The sequence below is a fragment of the Corylus avellana genome, chromosome 4 (assembly GCF_965113065.1).
Source record: "Corylus avellana chromosome 4, dhCorAvel1.hap1.2, whole genome shotgun sequence".
NCBI classification, from domain to species: Eukaryota; Viridiplantae; Streptophyta; class Magnoliopsida; order Fagales; family Betulaceae; genus Corylus; species Corylus avellana.
In genome coordinates, this window is record NC_142493.1 from 3,959,384 (window position 1) to 3,984,779 (window position 25,396).

The 25,396-nt window shown below is 35.0% G+C and overlaps 2 protein-coding genes and 2 non-coding genes across 5 annotated transcripts; 1 reads left to right on the top strand and 3 right to left on the bottom strand.

Annotated features, from left to right (window-relative positions):
- Window positions 1-76: 76 nt before the first annotated feature.
- TRNAP-UGG (transfer RNA proline (anticodon UGG)) lies at window positions 77-148 on the bottom strand. Its single transcript has one exon. It is a non-coding gene; the product is annotated as a tRNA-Pro (tRNA).
- A 2,266-nt stretch (window positions 149-2,414) lies between these two features.
- TRNAP-UGG (transfer RNA proline (anticodon UGG)) lies at window positions 2,415-2,486 on the bottom strand. The gene has a single exon. It is a non-coding gene; the product is annotated as a tRNA-Pro (tRNA).
- Window positions 2,487-4,458: 1,972 nt separating this feature from the next.
- On the top strand, window positions 4,459-6,683 carry LOC132177345 (LIM domain-containing protein WLIM1). The gene is made up of 5 exons (XM_059589615.2): window positions 4,459-4,990; window positions 5,522-5,618; window positions 5,716-5,756; window positions 5,932-6,015; window positions 6,270-6,683. Exons 1-5 carry the CDS (start codon window positions 4,850-4,852, stop codon window positions 6,495-6,497), a joined length of 591 nt encoding a protein of 196 aa, XP_059445598.1. The 5' UTR covers window positions 4,459-4,849; the 3' UTR covers window positions 6,498-6,683.
- A 726-nt stretch (window positions 6,684-7,409) lies between these two features.
- On the bottom strand, window positions 7,410-23,479 carry MEE13 (myosin heavy chain-like protein). Of its 2 annotated transcripts, none has more exons than XM_059589613.2 (18): window positions 23,273-23,479; window positions 22,805-22,867; window positions 22,077-22,170; window positions 21,790-21,898; window positions 21,675-21,713; window positions 20,444-20,527; window positions 20,141-20,202; window positions 18,468-18,570; window positions 16,972-17,112; window positions 15,348-15,416; window positions 15,197-15,253; window positions 14,816-15,079; window positions 13,416-13,499; window positions 13,144-13,254; window positions 10,712-10,782; window positions 8,699-8,920; window positions 8,417-8,510; window positions 7,410-8,086 (listed from the first exon to the last, which is right to left on the bottom strand). In XM_059589613.2, the coding sequence occupies exons 2-18, from the start codon at window positions 22,863-22,865 to the stop codon at window positions 7,781-7,783; spliced, it is 1,971 nt and encodes a 656-aa protein (XP_059445596.2). In that variant the 5' UTR covers window positions 22,866-22,867; window positions 23,273-23,479; the 3' UTR covers window positions 7,410-7,780. The 2 variants fall into 2 exon arrangements, with proteins under 2 accessions (XP_059445596.2, XP_059445597.2); XM_059589614.2 differs by having other exon boundaries at window positions 21,790-21,893; window positions 23,273-23,476.
- Window positions 23,480-25,396: the final 1,917 nt, after the last annotated feature.

The window sequence follows — 25,396 nt, forward strand, 5'->3', positions numbered from 1 at the left end:
TACTAAAGTATATATACATATTTATTAAAAAAATATATATTGAACTGAAAACTAGTGAACATAAACAATGATTAATGGGGCATTCCGAGAATCGAACTCGGGACCTCTCGCACCCAAAGCGAGAATCATACCACTAGACCAAATGCCCTTTTGATAATTAGTTTAAATAAAATATTCAGATTCTAAATATTCATATTACTTGTCCACACTCCACCTATTAGTAAATATGCAGGCTCATTTGATATTGCCATTTAGGATAGTTTTTTGCTTTTTAGCCAAAAAAAAAACAAAAAAAAAAAACATTAAATAAATAACTTAAAACACAAAATACTTACAAAACACTCAAAACTACTTTCATCTTTATGTCACACTACAACCAAAAAGCCAAAAGCACACTCTAAAAAGTTTTGCCAAACGAACCCAAATTTGGAGGTTTGTTATCTCATATTCAAGAGGAGAGGCACTTTGGTTTTGCTTAATATGTAGCCAAGAAAAAGAAAGATTAACCGTTTTATTATATGTATCATAAAAAAATGTTGCACCATACCTCCATCTCTGTTTGTGGGTTTTTGTCTCCCTGTATCATGTGGTTTTATTTGTTAGTGGAGACTTTTGAATCTGAAGTTTGTAATAACTTGATGACAAATTTTGCCCTAATTTCAGTAGTGTCCCTCCTCAATCACCTTATGGTGATTGTCGTTGTTATCTTGCAAAGATTAGAATAGGGTTAAAGGGTCTTTTGAGGGTCATGCTTCTACCCGTGTCTCCTTGTTAGGGGTTCAAGTAGGATTGAAGGGTCTCATAAGGATCATGCGAGCTCACAAAGGTCATGCCAATGCCCATTCAAGTAGGGTTAAAGGATCTCGTGAAGGTTATGCTCCTACCCATTCAAGTAGGGTTGAAGGGTCTAGCAAGGATCATGCCCCTCTTCGTCCTCTATTTTGGTGCTTTACCGCTTTATGCGGCCATTTTCTTAGCTTTTGTCTAAGATATAGAGGATTGAGTCATTTATGCCTTTATGGTTCTTTTGTGATCATTTATGGACTCATTTCCTATTTTTTGTTTACCGTTTTGGCAATGTTTCTTACGCTTGGGTTTGTTATTGGAGAGCCCACCCCTCTTAGATTTTGGTTCCATTTTAACCATCTTCTTTTTAATATAATGGAATGTACTTATAAAATAAAAAACTAAAAAAAAAATGTTGCAAAGCAAGTGCTCGGACAACTAATGTGAGAGGGTAGGTGGCCCCTTCACCTGCTCAAGCAAGTATTCGGGCAGCTTGAACAAGTACCTGAGCAAGCGAGGGGTTCACCTACCCTTTTCCATTAGCTATCCCCATATATATATATATATATATACTCAAAACCAGTTTTGAGTACAAAAAAAATATAAATTTGGGTATGGTTCCAAAGAAGACCTAAGAAAAAAGCAATGTATATGATTTCAGGCTTCAGATGACCCAATTTTAAGGTTACTCTAGTTAGTGCCTCTGCTCTTTCTTCATGCTCGGTTTGTTTGCCTAGAAGTTGCAGGAAAATAAGTATCTAAAAGAAGCTTATGTCACTAAACAAAACTTACCATGTTTGCTTTGGTATCAGTTGCTGCAGCCTGCAGTCACCAGGAATGTTACTCTATGATTTTCTCGTTCTCTGAAATCTAAACTTCTGAGATGCCCTTTCCAAATACCTTTAAATTTTCAATCAACTTTTGAAAGTTTTTTAATAATGATTGATCCAATGGTTGATTGAGACTACCACGTCATCATTGTGGGATAATTACTGGATAAAAATGTAGTTTCTAGCATTGCTATTTTGTCCACAACTCGATACAATTTCAAGGCTTTGGCTTCTTGTTGGTTACCTTTCTGATGAAGCCTGTTTACAGGTAAGTAGTTAATTTGTGTTAAAAGATTGATGTAAGAAGACAATTAGGTGAAATGCCAACCACCACCAAATGTCTTTTGCATGTGGGATAGCAATCTTTGGTGGTAAATGAACACCAAAGCTAATAAAGGATGATAGATTTTGGGTTTCTTCCCTGTCTCCCCTTCCATGATATCAGCATTTGTTAAAATCTAATGCATTACTTTATTCACAGATGAAGTTTCTTGTCAGCAATAAAATGTAATATATTGAAACCCTTTGCAGTTCTTAACTTGGGTAGGGTCCTTTTTTTTTGGCTTAGTTTATTTTAATAAAATATTAAAAAAAAAAATGAACTGAAAACTAGTAAACTCCATAAACAATTAATGATCAATGGGGCTTTCCAAGATTCTTGTCAGCAATAAAATGTACTTGGATATAAACCCTTTGCAGTTCTTAACTTCTTAAGGTCTTTTCTGCTTAGTTTATTTCAATTAAAAAAAAAAAAAAAAAAAGAACTGAAAACTGGTGAACATAAAAACAATGATCAATGGGGCATTCCGAGAATCGAACTCGGGACCTCTCGCACCCAAAGCGAGAATCATACCACTAGACCAAATGCCCTCTTGATAATTAGCTTAAATAGACTAATCACATTCTAAATATTCATAATACTTGTCCACCTATTAGTAAATATGTGAGCTCGTTTGACACGCCTTCTAGGATAGAATTTTGCTTTTTAGCAAAAAAAAATAAAAATATTAATAAACAAATTAAAATACAAAATACTCAAAACTACTTTTATCTTTATGTCATATTACAACCAAAAGGCAAAAAACACACTCTAAAAAGTTTTGCCCAACGAACCCAAATTTGGAGGTTTGCTATCTCATATTCTAGAGGAGAGGCACTTTGGTTTTGCTTAATATGTAGCCAAGAAAAAGAAAGATTAACCGTTTTATTATATGTATTGGGAAAAAAAATGTTAAGACACTCCTGGAAATTACAATAAGGTCCACTGGTTCAGCCTACAAGAAAGATCCCAGCTTATGTACATGCGCTCAAAGTCTTGCAAAATGGATCATTTCCTTCTCAAAAAGCTTTCCCATTGAGGATTTTATTTTCTTGTCTTACCCATAAAAACACCCTTTTTAAAAAAATAAAATTACAGTTTAATAAAAAGAATAGTGGCACTTGGTGTCTTGGGCTAATTGTTGTCCATGTTAAATGGGATTTCATTTTAACTTCGAGTAGGTAATTGGCCTATTTTGCCCCAATTTCAAAGAGGGTCAATATCTTACTGAGCCTTAACAATAACATACCCAATGAAAGAAAAGCCTTGGTCAAGCTTGCTAGTGATTACATTTATGCACTCAATGATGCCCTAGATGTCGATGAAGATTGGCGAACAAAATTGCAGACGATTCAGACAGTTTCGATAGAGAGGGCGGGTGTGCGATCCACCTACTTGGAGTTGTCTCGGGCCATACTTTGGATTGTCCGGAACAACTAAGTCTCGTACCAGACCTCTCTCTCAGGGTTGCCTGAATTAGCTACAATTTGGTCAACAAATTGCAGCCAATTCTGATTTCCAAAAATCTTAAACCATTCCAAACCAAAAGAAAAAGACAAATGATGACCAAAAGATAAAAGTTTCGGACTTTTCTTTTACTTTTTTTTTTTTAAAAAAAAAAAAAAAAAAAAAAAGGTAAACCGTGTTGTTAAGAAATAAGAGAAAAAGAGAGAGAAGATAAAAGAAGATATACACTCCAACTAATGTAGTAGTAACTAGTAAGAAAGATGGAAGCCAAATAGGAATCCAGATGGGCAAGCCATGATGAAATTAAACAATCAAAAGCCTTAGACCCACCATCTTTTGCAAAAGAAAATCAATTCTCGATTATCTACCCACAAAATCCACAAAAGTTCATGATGAGTTAGCTCCCTAATCTTCTTTTTACACATTTGATTAGATAGGGGAGCTTCCTAATCTTTCTATTTTATAAAACTTCACCATAATTAAAGGTGTTTTGCCATGATGATAATTAAAAGTCATCATTAAATTAATAATCACCACCTACAAGTTCAAATCTTATGAATTGACATGGTATCATACTCATTTTGTAAGTTTTTCTTTCTTAATATTTGTTTTCTCCTGTGATGAAACCTAACTCGGTGCACAAAATTAATTAGATTATTTTGACACAAGTAGTACCATCCCACCCCTCTGACATGGCAGTGTCAATAACCCTTGAATCAATCCGTGTTTAAAAAATAAAATAAAAAAATCTAATGACTAAATGACACTGCTACGTCGACAAAGTTACATAATGGTAAGATATAAATATGGTTTATAACATTACTCTTGAGTTTGGGTCTAGTTCCCATTGGAACTAAACCTATTAGCATTGGTATATGTGTCCCACAACAAAACATAGAAGACGTGTGTTCTAATTTTAATGAGTTCAATTCCGACCGGAAGTAGACCCAAGCCAAAACTTACTGGCGAATAGCAAAAGTTACATGTATTAACTACTTTAGTGCATACTTAAAAAAAAAAAAAAAAAAAAAAAAAAAAAAAAACTACTTTAGGACATTAGTTTTGGAAAATGGATCCAATGCGAATAATTTACATAACATAATTAAAATATATAACTGTACTAAGAAAAAAAAAAAAAAAAAAAAGTGGGGGAGGGGCCTGACAGCCTACGTTGTTAACATAAGATGTTTGGCATATGAGGTAGCTTTAAATCCGGGACAAAATGATTGCTAAATGGCCACTCACATCAATTAATCTATAAATTTGGTTTCATGTCGCCCGCAATTCACTGCAACCCACAATTCTCTCACACTGCTTTTCATCTCCTCCTCTGGTTTTTCATCTCTAGCAATTGAAAGAGAGAGGGAGGGAGAGGAAGAAAAAAGGTGCAAAATAAGGCTGCTCTCTCCTGCTCTTGCTGATCCTTCCCAAGGAGTGGATCGAGGCAATGGCCGCCACCTTCGCCGGAACCACACAGAAGTGCACCGCCTGTGACAAGACTGTCTACCTGGTTGACAAGTTGGCTGCCGATAACCGGGTCTACCATAAGGCCTGCTTCCGATGCCACCACTGCAGGGGCACCCTCAAGGTAACACTAGCCGTATACATATTTTTGTTTTGTTTGGCCAACAAGAAAAAGGAAGGAAAGAGTTCATTATCATCATCTTCTTGCATGGATCATGTACATTTTTCCCCATTTTTTATGCATCTACTTGGAACCCTTGATGCCTCGGGAAATGCTTCTGCGATCACCAGTCTGGTGACTAAACAAGGATGGGAAGAATCAATAAGAAAATGCATACAAGCTGTGGGAAATGGATTTGGCAAGGAGTGGAAAAGATAAGAGAAATATATGAAAAAAACACACGACTACAGTGGAGTCGTTGATAGACTATAAGTTAGCCTTAACCCGACTCAATCGTATTGAAAACAATTCAAACCAAGTATAATAGAAGATCAATAATGTCCCAGAAGGAAAAGGGCATCAATAGCTCTATATATCTAGCTTGCCTGAATATGTGAAAAGGATTTTAAATTCATTAACCAAGAGCTGATAAATTCTCAACGCCAACTCATTGATCTGAAGAATAATTCATTATGCTGTTTTCTCCATTTGCAGCTCAGCAACTACTGTTCTTTCGAGGGGGTCCTTTACTGCAGGCCTCATTATGATCAACTCTTCAAGCGAACTGGCAGCCTGGACAAGAGCTTTGAAGGTATAATTTTTCTTCTGGATTCAAAGACATTCCACTTGTCTGCACTACCTTATTATGATACTTAATTTGTTCTTCTTTCTTCTATATATTCTTTCAGGAACACCCAAAATCTTGAAACCTGAAAAACCTGTTGAGGAGGTACTCTCTTCCTAAACCACATTCTCACCTTGCTCAACCCTAGAAAATAAGCATTATGCTCACCTTACTGAAAGCAAGTTTATCAAGTTTACCAATTTCTAGAAGGCAAAAAAGAAAAAAAGGAGACAATAATTTCTAGACTACTTGCATGCTAACTTGACCTGACAATTAACAGAACGCGAAGGCAGTCTCGAATTTGTTCGGGGGCACCAGAGAGAAATGTGTGGGGTGCAATAAGACAGTTTATCCAATTGAGAAGGTAACAACCATAGAATACCTTTAAGCATGATCAGCATATATGTTTTACATCTAAAATACATCAAGCATTATTCAAAGAAATAGCACCCTTTGTGACCAAACTGTTGATGCTAATGCGCAATTCTGCAACTCTTAATGGTTTTCAAGGTTTCAGGACGATCATTTTGCTTCGGCCAAAACCAAGATGGTCTCTTTGTTAGTGTAAAAATGTAATTGAAAATAGATGGCATATTAATGATGTTTACTTCCTTAAAGGTGACGGTTAATGGGACTCCATACCATAGGAGCTGCTTCAAATGCACCCATGGAGGTTGCACCATAAGCCCATCCAACTACATTGCCCATGAAGGAAAGCTCTACTGCAAGCACCACCACATCCAACTCTTCAAGGAGAAAGGGAACTACAGCCAACTTGAGAGCGACCGAGAAAAGAATATAATATCTGAGAAAGTCACTGCTGTGGAAATTGCTGCTGAATCATAACCCACTTCAACAACTTCTCATGTAGCACCCACCCTTCCCCTATAGTTTGTAATGGTGTCTTGCTTGTAAAATAAGGTCTGTCTTATGAACTTCTGTCATAAAACTTGTGGACTTTCAGATGTACTGTTGTGGGTTTGATTTACAAGGTTTAGTTCATATAAAATGTGCCTGTTGTGTTGTGTTTCATGCCTTCAGCATCTGCATACAATATGAAGTTTTCCCGTGGCTTGAAATATCATGTAGATTCGTTACTAGTATATCTAATTATATTTTTAAGTACAATTGAGCAACTCCTCATGATATCAGATTTCGTTCATTCACCTACCTTTTTTAAAAAATTTGTTTTGTTTGGTCAATAATTGATCAATTAAAAACACGGGAAACCTTAGAATCAGACTAATGAATCAAAAATACTTGATGACGATTTACAAAACTAAAGTACCGAGGACACATAGAAATTGAGCAGAAAAAAGATGCAGAGCATAATCAAAGACATTGATACTGAAAGCAGTTCCACTTGAGAGATGTAAGCAAAAACTCAAGTTAAATAAGTACCTAATTTCTGAAGTCCAATAATATTTCTTTGCTGTTCTTTCTGGCTTCTGCTATGAAGACCCATATCCACCATGTGCACACAATTGATCATCGTCATAGTTTCAACATCAACTTTTTCAAGTTATTAGGACCTGTACACCACTTCTGCCGCTCCACAAACACAAGTAGGATTGCATGACACAAATTTTGCCAAAAACTATTGGGCCCTTATGTAACCAGAGTCTTGTATTGACTCCTTAGTCTATGTGAGGCATAAGTCAATTAAGCAAAGAGGGCAGGCACAGGCCAGGTTCACTTGAATTGGGAAGAAATTGATAGTGACTCTCTTTAGTGACAATCTTCCAAAATGCTGGCGACTTGTAATAAATAAACAGAGGGTCATCTAACATTAAACCACTATTGAGTTGGATTTATAATCTGAACCCAATCAAAATATTCCTGTACATTAGGCGAGCAACTGATACAGATTCACCCTAGCAAGTTCAGGGGATTGAACTTCCCCAAAATCCTCCTAAAACATCGGTATAACAAAATGACTGTACAATGACAACATACTGATTCGCACATTTTCCCCTTCTTGCAACACATATATATCATTTTCATTCCCTAATCACGACAATAATTCTTCATTTTTCCACCTCATAGCTTTTACGAGCATTCAGTACCAATCAAGCGGCATCCAACCCAGAACCAAGACCCAACATTACCAGAACTTGATCAGATACCTTCTAGGTTTCTAAGGAACTACTTCTCGTTGTATTGTTCTTCAGTATCTGAGCTGCAAGTATGAGGAGCTCCACCATCTCAAATCCTGCAGCAGAAACAGAATCAATCTTCTCACTGCTGGGGTCCCCATAAATATCTATGGGATCGTTGCTGATGCTTTCATCAATGGAACCAACATCTGCCTCCGCTGACCAACTAACGGGCAGGGAGCTGCCAAGGGCAATCTTGACAAGTTTTGCCTCATTAATAATATCATCAAGAGCTTCTGAAATGCTAGTAACTGTACCTTCAGAAACCGATTCTTTGGCCTACAAAATAGATTATAGCACAGGCACATGGCACATTAATTTTAGACAGGTAATTAGAATCATACTGCTATCTTTTAATCAAACAGACATGAGAGATTCCAAGCTATCAGGTGAGAAAAAAATTACATGACTCTTTGACAATGTGGTAACAAAATGAACAAGCATCTCAAGCATTCATCAAAAAGTAAGGAAATCTTGAACCAGATCACTATCTAAAGTGTATGTATTACGTTTAGAATCCTGCATCCCTGGCCCTGGTCTGAAGGAAAAAGATTGCACATCCCATGCCTTGCAGTAACAACTGTTTGTATATATGATATAGTGTTATACCTTCAAAAGAGAGAGACGAAGCCTATGAATTGAAGATGTCAGATGCTCCATAATTTCCATGCTTTCCTTAAGAGTTGCATGTTCAACCTTCATTCTGAAAAATTAAATAACTATTATAATATAAATGGAAAATATAGGAAAGAAAAGCAAACATTTGTAAATTAAATTTCTGAGGTTAGTGAACAAATCTATGGGAAACCATTTTGTCTGCATAAGAACCACACATCTAAAATCATGCATCAAGCAGTTCAAAGAGACTGTCACAAAAATATTTTCAATAACCTGGCAAAGTCCATGCTATTGGAGGACCTTCGGCTGAAGAATTTCCCTTCATTATTTTGGTGAACTTCAGCTTCATGTCCGATTACATCTAGTGGACCAATCCAACGTCCCAGATATGTTCTCTTTAGCAAGTTTTTTAACTTTCCATCTCTTTCAGTAACAAGTTTTTTCCCTCCAATATCAACCAAAGCTTTTCCTTGTTTAATCTCCTTACCGATGTTCCTACAAAAATGCATCACATTCTGGTTAGGTACTACTGTAATAAGTCATCAGCACTAAAACCAACTATTGCCAAAGGTGTAGAAAATTTTTCAAAGAGAAGGGCAAGCAAACGAAACAGACAGATAGTAACAAAATCATCACCCAATAAATCCATAAGAAGCCGACTGAGAATACCCAAATTTTTCAGTTCAAAGCAAGATTATAGGAAGAGTAATTGGGTTCATTCTGTTATAATGGTAGCATTTGGTATTCTTATCACCATCACAACAATATAATCAGGTGTTGACACATTATTATGTCATGTGATACGTAAATTTTGATGAAGGAAAATCTACAACAGAAGCTACTTAAGCAATTGATAGAATGATTCAAAAGACAAAAAGATAGACTTCAATATGGTATTTACACACTTTAAATGATAAAAGTAAATATGAAATTAAAAAGAAAAAAGGAAAAGAGAGGATCTGATAGGATTCCTCAAGAAGATGTGGTTGGTCTTGAAAAAGAAAGGGTATCAATTAGACAATTAGACATATTGATGCAGACAAAGATACGGGAAACAGGATAATGACAAGTGTGAATCTAATTGGGTAAAACCCCAGCAAGAGGCTTATATCAAGGTTAGGCATTTAATTCTACTTCAGTCATGAAAGGACTTGCAAAGCATACCACACAAAACTTTCCACGGAGTAGGTTGTTCATCAACATTACGATTTCATTTGAAGAAAACAGAGAACAGGTATTTCCCAAAATCTATTTATGGAGAGAAACTTCAGAATTGAAAAGGTTTACTCTTTAGCACTTCCCAAGGATTTGCTAGCTAAATGGTGAGGGCAATACCCATTAAATGAGCGTGATGTGGATGACGTTAGGACCGATAGGAGAGAATAGGCTAGTCTTATTGTGCATTTCAAGGTAAAGGAGACATTTTACTCATTTGTCCCACTAAATCAGTTGGACAATGATGTCACAATAAGTTCGATGACATATTCCAGGAGGTCAAGACACGTGTCGAAAAGCACGGCTAGCAGATACAGGGGCATAGTGATGTAAGAAAGGTAATGCAAGAATTGAAAAAGTAATAAATGAATCCATTAGTGGAAACTGCATCTAGCACCAATAGACTACAAGATGATGGTTAGTTATTTGAGATGGATCGGTCATTCACTGGTCCACTTGTAAGGAAAGTGATTTAAATTTCAAGGAGCTACAAGGACAAGAGGATGGCCTTAAGGCATAGGGCATTCACTTCCTGAATAATTGTTACTCAATCATAGAGTTTGTTCAACTTTTCTTATATAGGTAATAAAAATTTTCTTGACAGGTTGTATACAATAGAGTCCTCCAAAAAGTTACAATCTAAAATGCATGTATTCTACGAAGTGACCAAAAGACGGAACAGAAATCCCTCCAATGGTGATAGACCACTCATACAAAGTACGGAAGAAAGTAGATTTGAGTTGAAGAACGGAATTTTCAACACCTTCATATGTGATTGTATCTTTCTCTCAACAATATCCACATAGATAAAGTGGAGCAGCAAGAACCCCACCCCGCAAACACCCCCATCTCAGTAACAAGCCACATATTTAATCATATTGACACATCATCAATAATCACTAATGCAACAAGATAAGGGTGGTCCACTAACAATTATAGATTTGTTTTAAGCTCCAAACGAGAACTTGCCGTAGTGAAATTTTGCAAGTTCTCTTAACTGGCAAACAAAGCAGTAACAGAAGAAAAAACAAGAACTTAGATAGTAAGATTCTGAAAGGAAAGAAATCATACTCCTGAAGTAGTCGATATTCCTGCTTTAGTTGCGCGAACTCCATGAGAGTTTTTACCTTCTCATTGGTGACCTGGACCAGTTAAAGAATTGTAGAATCAATCAATAAATCCAACTGAAAAATTATCAGAACATAACACAATTAAAACCCAGTCATGCTTGGTCACATAGCATAGCTCAAGATGAAAGGCAGAGGCAATTTAATTTTTGTATGACACCAAAGACTTCATGTACATAATAGCACATCAAACTACAAAATTAGAAGCTAGAGTTCAAGACTCAGCCAAGGAGGTGTGTGCTCCAGTGGACCACTTACTACCCAGGAATCACTTAAACTCTATGTAAAGTCATAATACCTTCAACAGATTTGGTTTCCCAGATATAAATCCAATCCTTTTCATTTTGTGTGAATCTTTTCAAATAGAGAACAATTTTCCCACTACTTCAAGGAGGTGAAAACATCCTCAAAAGTAATACTCCCTCTGTCCATAAAAATAAGCCACATTTCTATTATTGGCCATCCCAAAATGTGTCCATTGCCAAAAAGTCAAACAATCATTTTCACACTATTTCAAAAAATCTTGACTTTGGATAATTTACGATAGAGCTATCTTTTTATGAATAACGAAGAATGTTATTATTATTATTTTTTTTTTTTTTATGAATAACGAAAGATGAATGTTATTGTGGTGAATTCGTGCTGTGTAAGAAAAGTGGGGAATCTATTGATCACCTCATTTTTCAGTGTGAGGTTGCAAGAGAATTATATAGTTCGTTTTTTCAATTGTTTGATGTTGGATGGATTATGCCTCAAAGGGTGAGAGAGTTGTTGGTGAGTTGAAGAAGAGAATTGGGACACCGTACTGCTTCGGAAGTATGGAGGTTGGCTCCTTTGTGTTTAATGTGGTGTATTTTGAGAGAACGGAATGCAAAGAACTTTGAAGATCATGAGACTGCAATGTTAAGAGTTGAAGAAAATGTTGTTTCAATGCCTTTAAACATGGATAGTAGCATTCCATAGCTTGCCCGTTTTTAATTTCTTCGAGTTCTTGGAGTTTTGTTCTTCATTTTCTATACATTAGGGGTTCTCTTATATACTTTTTTTTGTTCTATTGTTGCACCCCTCTGCACTTTTAATGAATTTGAATTAGTTATATATATATAAAATAAAAAATAAAAAATAAAAATTCCAGGAAAACCCTTGTAAACTGAAAGGAAAGCGCTAATTGAAGCATAATAGCATGCAGCCAAAGCACAGAACTTGTAAGTGATTTAAAGAGAGAGAGAGAGAGAGAGAGAGAGAGAGAGCAAAAAAGGAGCAAGATGAGTATAGATGACCTTCTTGTAGTATAACCAACTTCAGTTTTATCTCACTCAAGTCATATGCTTGTTTATTCAGATAGAGGAACTTATAATATATTCACCTCAATGTCTCTGACTCCTTACTGTGTCTTCATTTCACATAATGCTCGAAATAATGTAATTTTCCCAAGTCCACTTGTTTAACTTCTTTTTTTTTAAAAAAAAAAAAAAAGTTCATCTTTAGTGGATTCTCTTCTATACTCATTGTGTATTTGAGCCTCTTTTCACTTTAATAAATTTTTATCACTTATACCCAAAAAAAAAAAAAGGTTATTTTTATGCAATCTTCTCATTTTACAGCAGCTTATATAATGTTGTACTGGATAAACTCTGTTGTGAATATTTTTTATTTTCAACAGTGAAAAATATTAATAGCTTGTTTGTTCAGGATTTTTTTTAAGTGTCTTTGATGCATTGAATAATCAATCTGATTGTGATTTTATCAATTTTCATTCCAAAAAATTCTACTCTTATCTTATACATTCAACAACAAATCACTATCTTGAATTATATATATATCAAATTTTGATCCAATTCACTTTAAAATTCCTTTTTTTTTTCTTTTTTGTTTTTGATAATTAATTAAAATTCCAAAAACTTATTAAAAAAATCACTTTAAAAATCCAAACCAAATACACCCTAAAGAAGAAAGCAATAACCGGGAGATTTTCAAACCATGAATGAGAACCCATCCATCAATTAGTAGCATAAATAAGGTCTTATTTTGAAACTAACACCAGAAAATGTAGATCACTGCAGGTTCCAAAAAGGCATGGACCATTTTGTTTTTTTTTTTGTTTTGGAAGTGGGCACCAACACAGAGAAAAGACGAGAAAGGTAACAAATCAATATGAACTAAGACCTAACATTCGTATGGCGAAACCATATATAGTTATGTGCATGCTAACATCCCCATCCACTCAAATATTTTCTGCCTGCGACCGTGTAAATTTCTTTTCTCGATTTGGTGCCAGCTGCAAGCACATAATGTTAAAAGTCTCTACAGGCAGCATGCTGTTAAAGTCACGGAGCTGAAGTGCCAGACCAGAAACAAACACTTTGCTGAAATTACCTGTAATAAGTTTCTCTGGAGCTCCTCCATTTTCCTTTGAAGAGCTGCATTCACATTTCTCTCCAATAAATGTCTTTCTTCCTGCTGCGATAAAAGCAACAATGCTGCAACCTGACATAGATTCCGTACTTGAGGAAAAATAACAAAAATGGTAAAAGATACTACATATCCGAAGCACACAGTTCATACTCCACAGAAAAATAATTACCACAGATTTTGGTGGGTGGGGGAGAGAGATAGTATGAGAAAGACATGAGAGAATGTACAAAAACCTTCTCTTGCAATGCCTGTGCAAGGGCTTCGGAGGTGTCGCCTTTTCCGTCAGCCGCAACATCTGGTAAGGCAGGACCATTGCTCTGAACAGCAAGGGAATAAACTGATTAAAATTAGAAGTTGCAGGAAAACAGGGCCAACATTCTTATCAGGTTGATTCATCATGATTAAATATCATAGTTCCACTAGAGATAATATCAGGGTAGATTTCTAGCAAACAAACACCAGTTCTCAAAGTCAAATAAAGTGCTTATGTATAAGGTATTGCGCTACTGCACAACCTTTTTGTGCAAACAACGCATCAAATATGAACAATGAAACCGCATACCAAATATGAACATAGAATTCCAGAAAATAATCTTTAGTGCAAACAAACTGTTTCTTTCCATCACATGTCCAGTAATCGAGTCTATATAGTTAAAATGTTAGGAGAGTTTAAGGGTAACTGGCAGCCTTGGTTGGGTAAGCAACAATAGGTCAGGCATCTAAATTGAACCATTTGATAGTTTTAAGAGATCCAAAAATAGTAATCAAGTTGTCCAGGAATAAATCTCTATATACGAAATGCTCATAGGTTCTAGGAGTTGAATTTTTATAGCATTCTGTAATCCCAGGCAAGTATAGCAGCAAGCTAGGAGCAAAGAGAGAGAGAGTTAAAACAGACTTAAAAGAAGTTTCTCTACAAGGTTACCTGGATTAGAGAGTTAATTAGACTTCCTGGAAGTTTCTTTGGTAGGTTACCTGGACTCCCTTCTTCGCCTTATTCAATTGGAACTGGATCTTGTATCAAATTTTGGGAAGATTATGTAGACAAGCTACTTCTATGGGACTGCATCTGAATTTTTATTCAACCCCTAAACTCTTAATGCTACGGTTTGCCACCCATAAGTCACTGTCTCAAATGGAGTGGCAGGCAATTTTCTTTTACTAGTCCATATGAGACTGAAGTCATCAAATTCATAGAATTTCCTTGATCACTTCAGAGAACAATGGAGCATTTTTTCTTCTCTTCTTTTCTTTTTCTTTTTTTTTTATATGATTCACAGGACAACTTCATGCAATGAATGGTTTAGATTATCCCTTGTTGGTTGGCTTGCTTGCCTCCACCTAGCTATCTACTTCAAAGGCTCCGCTGCAAGCACATGTACTATGAAATACATAATTCTACATCATTGTCAATGAATAGACAGAATGAGACTTGTAGTGTGATGACTATATAGGCAACCTTCCCTAGTATTCTCATCCGTTAAGATGAAAAAAAAAAAAAAAAAAAAAAAAAACACACACACACACACTGAGGCAATGCAAAATTAAGGCACTATATGCAACCAGAATATACCCCACACACACACACACAGAAGACCAGCAAATGCACAGCATAAGCCTGTAGTGAACAAACCTTAGATAACAAGTTGGAGCCAGCATCAGTAGCCATATGTACATCTCGACATTCATTTTCTTCCAGTTTATCATCTCCTTGAGGAGGCCGCAAACTTTGTACTCTGCTCACTTCAAATTGCCTAATCTTTTCGTCTATCGCATCAACAATTGAATTCATATGAGATTTTCCCTCATCAAGTAAATTCATGACATGAACTCTATGCTGAGAATGGTATTGATGCAACCCTGCTATCCCACTCTTGATCATTTTGTGTGTACGTATCTGCATGTAAGGCAATTAGGTTCAAAAATAAACAATCAGGATTCAATATTTATATGCCTCTCTCTCTCTCTCCGCACAAGGAATATAAGTTACATTTAAAGACATTAAAGAACTCACTTTCTTCTTTTCCGATTCACGAACTTTGTCCTTTAGATGCTTTTCAATTTCCAACCCCTATGGACAACAAGAAATAAAGATTTAATAAAAGCAGAGTCAGTTATTCAGTTTGCAACACAAAAGGCAATAACGGAGTAGAATTAAATTGTACCATCCGTAGCTTATTTTGAAGATTATCCACAGATTTCCGCATTGCCCCAAGCTCTTCTTCCAATGCACTCTGTCTGAGGAATAAGTTATTCGAGTGGCAGAAGCAAAAAATAAAATCACAATCAAATGACAACTAGATTATTTTGCTTTCGAAGTTATCACATTTATCTTTGAGCTAACCAAGTATGTTTGATTCCTAAGATCCACAAAGGGTATAGGCACATCAACGCAATTAATATTTCTCATCCAACCCGTGCATAATGACTATATATCACAGAAGCCGGTCAATGCAACTACAGGAGTGAACAGATAAAAAGATGGACCTAAACTAAGTAATAATAACCAATATTCATATAAATCTGAACTTTTTTTTATATAGTAATTGCAAAATTCATTAAAAAGCACAACCAAAGTACACAGGTAATATACAAGAGAGAAGCCTAGCTAGTAGCGGAGAAGAGATCTAAGAAAATTTGAAAGTTCCAAAAACTAAAATCTAAGGTAGCAACCCAAAGGAAGAGTCTTAAAGAATAAAGCCTTTAATTCTACCTATGGGTGTGGAAAAATTGTGTAAAAAAATGGAAGTAAGTGTAGCATTCCTCATTCCACTAAGGTCCTCTCATGATCCTCAAAGCTACGATCATTTCTTTAAACACATGTAAATTACAAACCAATCACTTCCCAGAAGAGCCCGGTTGACAACAAATAAATTACGAACACCCAACCCTCCTTCAAATATCAGAGTACACACCTTAGTCTAGCTGACCAAGTGAAATTTGAACTCTTCACCCATATCGCCCAATAAAAAATCCCTCAACAACTTCTTTAGGCGATTGGCCACACCAACTAGAAGGCTAAAAGGGACATGAAATAGGTAGGCAGATTAGATAAAGTATTTTTAATCGAAGTAACTCTCCCACCCTTTGGAACTCTGGTATTTATTCTCTCTTTTTTTTCCATTTTTAGCAGAATTCGGATTGGTCTTTTCCGACATGATGCATGGATTGGTTGGATTTTATGCATTTAATTCATGATTTCAAAAGATGGCGTTCTTTCATAGGTATTTTGTTTAATGTTCAACGAGCACTGCTCCTCAATTTAGTAATTGTCCATACTCTAACATCTACAATCTCTGCTATTTCATTTCATGTTTGAAACTTACAACAATATTCAAATAAATAAATCATCCAAAAAACTAAGAAGAAATCAAGCGAAACTAAGTTCAGAACAAAAAAAAAAAAAAAATTGTTCTGCATGTACTGCCAAGCATAAGGATAAATCAAGGTGATTTCAGAGAATCTATAAGGGAATACAAAGGATATCCAAATACAAAAGGGGGAGAGGGTTATATACAAAGAGTATTATTTACGAGCATAATTAAGTAATAAAATATTGTTAATATCATTAGCTCATGCACAGGTCAACACGTTAGGTGCTTTCAGATCATTTTGTGCATCAAAGTCAGTAAAGGTGACATCCAAACCAAGAAAATGTGAGAAGTAACATCAAACTGTAGTAATTAATATCTCCAGCCATAGGATGATGGTATCAAGCTATCCAGCCATAGGATGATATTAATGATCAATAGTGAACGATAACTGAAACTCAAAAGCGATGAAACTTACAATGTATTTGGAGGTTGAAGTATCGTTAAAACTCCACATTTCTTGAGGATCATGCACAAGACACGCACATTTATCATCCCAACTTATATCCTCAAATTCTCTGAGAGAATCTTGCCTAATCTTGTAAAATTTATCAATAACCTGTCAAAGTAAACATGTACGCATAAGACCTAAATGGGATGGAAGGAAAGAAAAAAAAAAAAAACATATCAAGTTTCAGAATTTGGTCTTAACAATAAAACTCAGTCAGTAAGAAAGCAATATAAATAAATGAGAAGTATAAGCAGGAAAATGAGAATCTTATAGCTGCCCTGATTTCTAAGATCTATAAAAAATATACAATAAGACTTCTAGGTACAGTAATTAGGTAAAAACATATGTTGTTGATTATTTGAGATTAATTGAATACTATCATATCGTATATGGCATTTAACCTGTGACTCACTCTCCACCCCTTGCTTAATGAGGAAGAAAATTCCATCTGGCCCAAAGACCATGAATGACTACAACTTTAATATGGGATCATATTCTAATATATGGTGTATATATCACATGTTCTTCATGAAGCTCATTCTAGATGCATAGATCAACAAATTATACGCAACTGCAAACACACACACATGAATACAACTAACACATTCATCAAGATTGAACGCATGACCTCACCCCTTCCATACCTCACTAATAAGGGGAAAAATAGGTTTCATGTTAGATGCTTAATCATACTAAACTAAGCAACAAATACAAATAATTTATATCAACAAAAAGACTAACACAATATCTTAACAGATCTTATCATTGTCAATCATCAAGCCTCCTTGTGAATAAAAGAAATGCATCTTCAATATGGAAACCCTAGAGGTGTCCATACAAGTTTTGGATCCCAAATACCTAACGAAGTAGAAAGTGAAGTGCGATATGCACAAAGAACGTGTAGTGGCCAATTGGTACCCCAGACTTGCAGATTCACCCACAATGTGGCAGAAGACAACTGAGAGATCAAACCATGACAGTTGAAAGGTGGTTATGGTACAAGTTTAAAAAGAAAAAGGTTTCTTATCTGTCTATATAAAGTTGTTGTTTTCTTTTTACCTATTCAATGGAAACAAACATACACACAGAACTGACATTAGAAAGCTGTACAAAGTAGACAAACCATAAAGCAGGGCAGACAAGCCTAGGAGGCCATGATACCAAAGCTTCATCTTTCTAATTAACAACTATTTTAGCCCAAGGTGGAATTATCTAGACCCTGAACCAGCACCTAATCCTGTTAAGATTGATAAATTGATATGCAAGCCACTGTAACCGAAAAAACACGATGGAAAATTTAGAGAAGTAATTACACCATACAAAAGAAAATCCTTAAGTTATATGTATGCCAGAAGAGGATCAAAACACAGTCTAGCCATCACCTAAGAAAAAGCTATACAATAGGAATAGGTTCATTAGGGGGGGGGGGGGGGGGGGGGGGGGGGTGGGGAAGAGACAATCACCTTCTTGAAAGTCTTATTCTGATCTTCTTGCTTTGCTAGATCAATCTGCAATGTATCATTGAGTTTCTTCTGTTCAAGACAATCTGAGGAAAGCTCATCTAACCTGTGTCATAGAATATCATGCAAATTAAACATAAAAATTATCATGGAGCAATGAGAAAAGTAGCAGGACAATAATAGATGATGCACTTGACTGTGTGTTAAAACTATATAAACAAATTTTATGCACACTTTGCATTCAAGAAGTGAGTGGGCACTTCACTTTTCTAAGTCATGCATTAAGAGCACACAACAAAATCCAAAGATTTCCTTTGTAGCACCAAGACCCATTCACAATTTTTTGAGCTCTCACAAAGTATCAAAGAATGACACGTCATCCCTTACATCAACTTCTCACTCAAATAAATATGGGAAAAGCATAGAAGGAATATGTACAAGAAGTACATCAATAACAAAAGAAAGCAAGAACAAGAGAAGTAAGATGCATCAGAAAATCCATGTGATTTACAAATCACAAAAGGAGACCCAATCTCCATCTACTGCTATGCTTTTGTCTACAAACTAATCCTAGCCTTTACAAAATACCCTCCTCCGCCCTTCCCCAATAACCTAAGCAATTGCAAAGAGTGGAACTTTCTACGTCATCCTATTCTCCATATTCCAACCATCAGCTTCCTACCCTTGTACAACCTCCTTCAAAGAGGATAACACTGCTCATTACTCCTGAAGCTACTAAGGAATCTACCCATATAAGGGGTAAAAAGTAAAATGGGTAGTATTAAATGATTCTTGCTGTGCCTTCCATAACACACACGGTTGAGAAGGTCTAGAAAACACGTTATCCACCATTACAATCTTATTGCCACAAGTGGAAGAAATAAAAGCACAAAACAAAAAAAAACAAAACAAAACAAAAAACAAACTGAATCATTGAACCACTCTTAAGGGGATGGACCCTATCATCACATCAAACACAAAGTTCTTCACAACTCAAAAAACAAAAAAAAAAAAAAAGGCCAAGAAATCACCAATTCCTCTGTCAGCTCCACCTACTACAGCACTGTGAAATTCAAACCTCACAAAGCATACATACTGCACAAGTTTTTTGTGGCAGTGGTATTTGAGAGGGAATGACATAATAAACAAGGAATCAGATTTCTTTCCGGTCCATGAGAGCATTTATAGTTTTTCGATCTTTAACAAAAATGTCAAATATCTCCTCATCTTTTCCCTCCTAGTATAGATGGCTAGTGCTAGGGAGTCAAACAAATGAACACAAAAAATTTACCAAACTGATGTGGCAAGAGTTTTTAAATTAAAAAAATTTTTTTAAAAAAAAAAATGCATTTTTTTCTCTCTTGTCTGCTACTCACAGTCTGCCATGTCAATTTGGAAAATTTTCTGGGTTCATTAGTTTGGGACCCTAGCAATCCTCAGTATAGATAGTCATCATCTGTTTCGCTTATAAGTTATTACAATTTCTTTTCCCCTGATTTCTTCTTGTTAGGTGATTTCCATCAATTTTCAACAACCGCCTCATTCTATAGATAGATATGATATTGATAGCAATAAAATCTTCGATGTTTACCACCAAAGTCACTTTTGTTTTCTATTAAGCATGGTGAGTACAGATAGTGAATGAACACCCAAAGGGTTAAAAGACTGACAAATACCTTTTCTGGATATCACTCAATTTCAGCGACATAATCTCCTCCTTCTCCTTAGCCTTCTCAGCCTGTTACCACCCATAAAGTATCTTTAAAAACTTGTACAGTTATTGAAAGCAGGAAAGCTTTCACAAAGAATCATACAATAAACTCAAACCTTTTTTTTTTTTTTTGTCTTTTTGATAAGTAATTGAAATTTATTAAGAGTGAAAGGGCACTACCCATGCACACAGGAAGTATACAAGAGAAACATCTAACCAGAAAAAGACATACAATAAACTCAAACTTAAAGGTGGTAACTGTCATAACCTCCATTATTGAATGGTCCCTTTCAGCAAAAGCAGCTGCTACACAGCCATGGAAAAACTTAACCTGCTTCTCAGCTTCCATATTCTGAAAAAGGAAAATGAAACAAATCACAACAGTGAAACGAGGTTCCCGTTCATTTTTGTCATAACATGAGAATAATTCAGTCTCCTAAGAGGCCGAACCAAAACCTAGAGGTGATGTAACTATATAAAACTATCATCCATGCCACTTTCTAAAAGTGTTAAGCCTACATCTTTCCTCTTCAGTATTACGTGTTAAATTTGTTGCTAACAGATGCAGCTCTTCCAAAAATTATTTGCAAAAGCCAACCGCAAGATCGTTCAAGCAGGATGGCCATAGAAGATTATCCATCATTATTTTCTATTGAGGCAATGTGAGAACAGATCAAGCTAGATCCTAAAAGAAGAAAAGGCAGTATAATTTTAAAATAAAAATAAAGCACAAATAATTTCATGTAAAATACAATATTCATAAAGTTTGCAGTTTTTTTTTAATAAGTAATTCAATCTTATAAGAAAACATAGAGGGACATAACCTAAGTACACAGGGAATATACATGAGAGACACCCAACTAGGGAGAAGAAGAAGAAAACAAATCCAGAAACTCTATGAAATTAGAAAATAGAGTACTACTGGGAGCAACCAGCCAAACATACAGGGATTTGAACATAATAGCTATTAACACTATCACCCAAACATTTTTTTTTTTATAAGTAATTGAGATATCATTAAAAGCGTAAGGCACCCCCAAGTTCACAAGAAGTATACAAGAGAAGCCACCTACCTAGCTAGTAGAGGCAAAAAAAAAAAGAACAGGAAAATCATAGTAACTACACCAAAGGAGAAACAAAAGCAGTTGTCCAAAGTTACAATGTGTTAAAAAATAAAGACTTAATCTCTTCCAAAGTCCTCTCACGGTCCTCAAAACTTCTATCATTCATTCATCCATAGACACCACAAAAGGCACAAAGGCGTCATCTTCCACACAGCAGCACTCCAAGTGACAAGCATACAAATCGACTACTCTTCTAGAACAGTACTATAACGGAACATAATCTTGCTAAAGCCATTACTAAATCTTTATGTCCTTTTGGCTTTTGTTGTTGGTCATGTTCGTGATTATTTGATAGATATGATTTTGATGGAAGATGCATAAGTTAGTAAACAACAGAAACACTTAAAGAGGAAGACGGCAGAGAGAGAGAGAAACCTTTGAGACCTCTATACTGTGCAGCTCTGCAAGTTGGCTCTGGGGAAAGCAAAGCAGACTAGTAAGCACGGAGCAAGGGTTAAGCAAGTTTCATAATTAAAAGTTCAAGATTTACTTTGATTTGGTAGGCCGCTGAAAGCTCCTCTTGAAGATTTGTATTATTTCTTGTGCAAGCAGCTAGTTTCTTTTTCAAGTTCTCAATCTCCTGCTCCAAGCCAGCTGTCCTAATAGGGGATTTATTTTATTATGATGCATATAATCATGTCCCCTAATATACCAACAAACAGGCTACAGGAACACCTTTCTCTCCTTCCACTTCCACCTCCCAAACAACGGAAGATAACAGGGGAAAGAGAGAAAGGGGAAGATAGATAATTTGGACTGAGGAAAAAAAAATTATACCTTTGAAAATGCATTCGCGTAGCCACAGCAAGGTAGCTAGGTCCAGCTTGTTGCATACACAATTGTTCAATATCTTTGCGCAATTCATCACGCTCTACAAAAGAAATAATCCATATGTTATATCTTATTGATCAAAATAGATTTGATACTGGTGAACATCAGAGTGATCAACTTTAGAACATAGTGCTCTAGAAAGCACGACTTACAATTTCAAATGTGGAGAATGAATATTTCAACTTATAATGTGTAAACTCAGTTAATCCAATTGGGAAAGGGCAAAAATGCAACATACAAAAAGACAAGGAAAAAAAAAGAGAGAGAGAGAACATATAAGATCAGGTTTCAAACAGGTGAGGCCTAATTGATGAGAATTGTAGAGGAGGAAGTAACTGCATCTAGGGCTAAAAGAAGTTGGAGGCTTTTTTGTTTTTTTTAATGCAACTATATAAATTTTATTAAGAAAATAGTAGACGGGGAGAGTACAAATACCCCCAAAAAATTTACACCCGAAAATTCGAAAGAGAAACAAAAAACATTGATTTTATCAAATAGAATGCCATCTTTGTTTCATTACACTGATCAACAGCAGTAGGAAAAGAAAACCAGAAAGCTGTTCAATTACATTAAATGGACAATCCAGTCTATGTTGGACACTTGCTCAACTAGTTCACTGATAGTAAAAGATAACACATTTTAGGACCAAGAATTAATACCAGAAATGCACATACCATGTTCCAACTGTTGGATGCGAGCCATCAATGATTCATTGTCGTTTGAATTCTCATCCATGTCTGAAAGAAAAGTTAGACCACAGAAGTTAAATCCAAACAGAATCGAGCACATAATTTAATCCTAAACAGAACCACAAAGTACACCAACATAAACAACAAGAGTATTCCCATCCAATCTTTCTGGTCCAAACAAAAACATGAGAATGATTTTAAACAATAAATAACCCCATTTGCCCACTTGGGTATCTTAAACAAAATCTGATTTCCGCATCAAAAACAGAAGGATACCCTGTTTATACCTTGAATTATCTTTTCCGTTAAATCGCTTTCTGTCTAAAAAACAGAACTACATAACTGAACTCCACTACATAATAAAAAATAATTCTCTGATGATAAAGCAGGATTTCAACTAATCAATAACACGAGCATAAACATATATTATATATAAATATGAAGAAGATTTACCTAAAAGTTCAGGCTAAAACAGGTATAGCAGAAACCCGAATACAGGGATAAACGAAGATTGAAGAAACGAGAATTTTCGCTTGGTCTGGTTTAGAAGAGGAAGTGAGCCATCTCTCATCGAACAGCTCTCTCTCTCTCTCTCTCTCTCTCTCTCTCTCTAACGAACTATGCTTTCTGCAAGAAATGTGTGCCCGCTTGCTGGAACCTGAAGATTTATTTTCCTCTTGTTTTCTTCTTTGTTTTTTCCTTTTGTTGTTGTCGTTTTTGTGGTCAATTACTGTATTTTTAATAAATTATGATTGCGTGCGGGTTTCTCACAATATATGTAAGCAACCCATGAAGTTTCTGAAATAACACATCAATACCATGACGCAGTAGTAACTTGAACTATTTCTTTATTTGGTTTAAAAAAAGTGTTAATTATGTAACATAATAGTAAAATTATTTAAAATTTTTTTAAATTTTTTTTTTTTTAATTTTTTTATTAAAAAAAAAAAAAAAAAAAAAAACCCATTATTTTGGTGGAAAGGCACAAGGGGAGTTAACGAAAAACGCCTAATTTAATTTAATTATTTGATTTCTTGCACTTTGAACTCGAAAAAGCATCTTTGCTTTGGTTAATATCGGATTAGTTATATTGAATGAGTATTTGTGTCTCAAAAAAAAAAAAACTCTCAAATATAAGTAACTTTATACTCTTCAATTCATTTAAACCGAAAAGGATTTTTTTTTTTTTTTTAATCAATTCAGTCTCATTCATTGATAAACGAGCATAAAACTCAAATAACACAAAGCAAAAATTTTGAAGCAACCATAGTCGAAGATACGAGATTACAAGCGTCAAAGATGACATATTATATTTCAGACTCAAACAAAATCCGCTAGCTTATGACTAATTTTCAAATTAAACAGTAGATCTGCGTCAAACAGACTCAAACTAATGCATAGATAGCTCTTATTCCTTGGTACTGAGGGCAGAGAACCCCAAGCCAAAGTTCATCCTTCTCAACCCGAAAGCCAAGAGATAATGTTCACATTCACAACTCAAAAGTCTAGAACTGAAAAGAATCTTGTTCCAGCAGGATAAACCTTGAGTCTCTTTCCATTTAATTCCATCATCTATCCTTTATTCTTTATTCCCTTTTCATGTTTTTTTTTTTTTTTCCCTATTTTTTTAATGAATAATCTTCTTTCCTTTTTAGTACTTACAAATTATAAATCTTAAATGCATCAGTATTTTTGGGATACCCATGGTGAAGGTGTATTGATGCATGTCCATGTCAAAGGAATCATCTTTCTTATAGTGTTTGGTATATAGAATGGTCATAACTTTAAGAATAAAAAAGATATGATCAAAAATTTTAAAAATAAAAGTTAAAATAGAATGATTATTCATATTCTTTTTATTTGTTAACAACATATGATGTTCTCATGGGAATTGAACCGAAATTCCTAAAATATTTGAGCCCCAAAAATTATTTGTTAGGAAAAAAATAAAAAGAAAAAACCCACTTTTTTATATCTTTTAACCCAAAAATTTTAAAAATAATGGTTTATTTATTTTTTTGGAAATGACTATTATGTTCCTATATGAATAGCTATTTTTCTTTGTAGGGAAATAGTCATTGTCATTTAAGTGGTTATTCACAAGAATGATGTGCAGCCAAATAAATGAATAGTTATTCTATAAGAATAGTTATTTCATTCCATAGGTCAATTCCGCATACAAAGTGTGCCATTAATTTTGTTTATAGAAGAAATAAATCGCTTTTTCTCTTTTACAAAGAAATATATTGCTTTTGAACATAAACATAGTTGTTGTTGTTCTTTTAACAAAAGGGTTAAGGACCTTTTTTTATCGCATTTTTAAGTAAAGTTTAATTTAGTAGGAACTTTACTTGCCCCCTCTAATTTACCAAGCATTTTTTAATATTTATCCTAAATTTTGAAAGTTTAAGACGTAAGGTTTTGATCTTTCAACTATTTTCAAAGCGGCAGCTAGCGTGTAAAATGTTTGTTAGGGTTAATGTTTGTTCTACCCTAATAAAATTAAAAAACGACAACCCACAGCCACACTTATCTTCTTCTTTTTTTTTTTCTTTTTTTTTTTTTTTTTTTTTAATG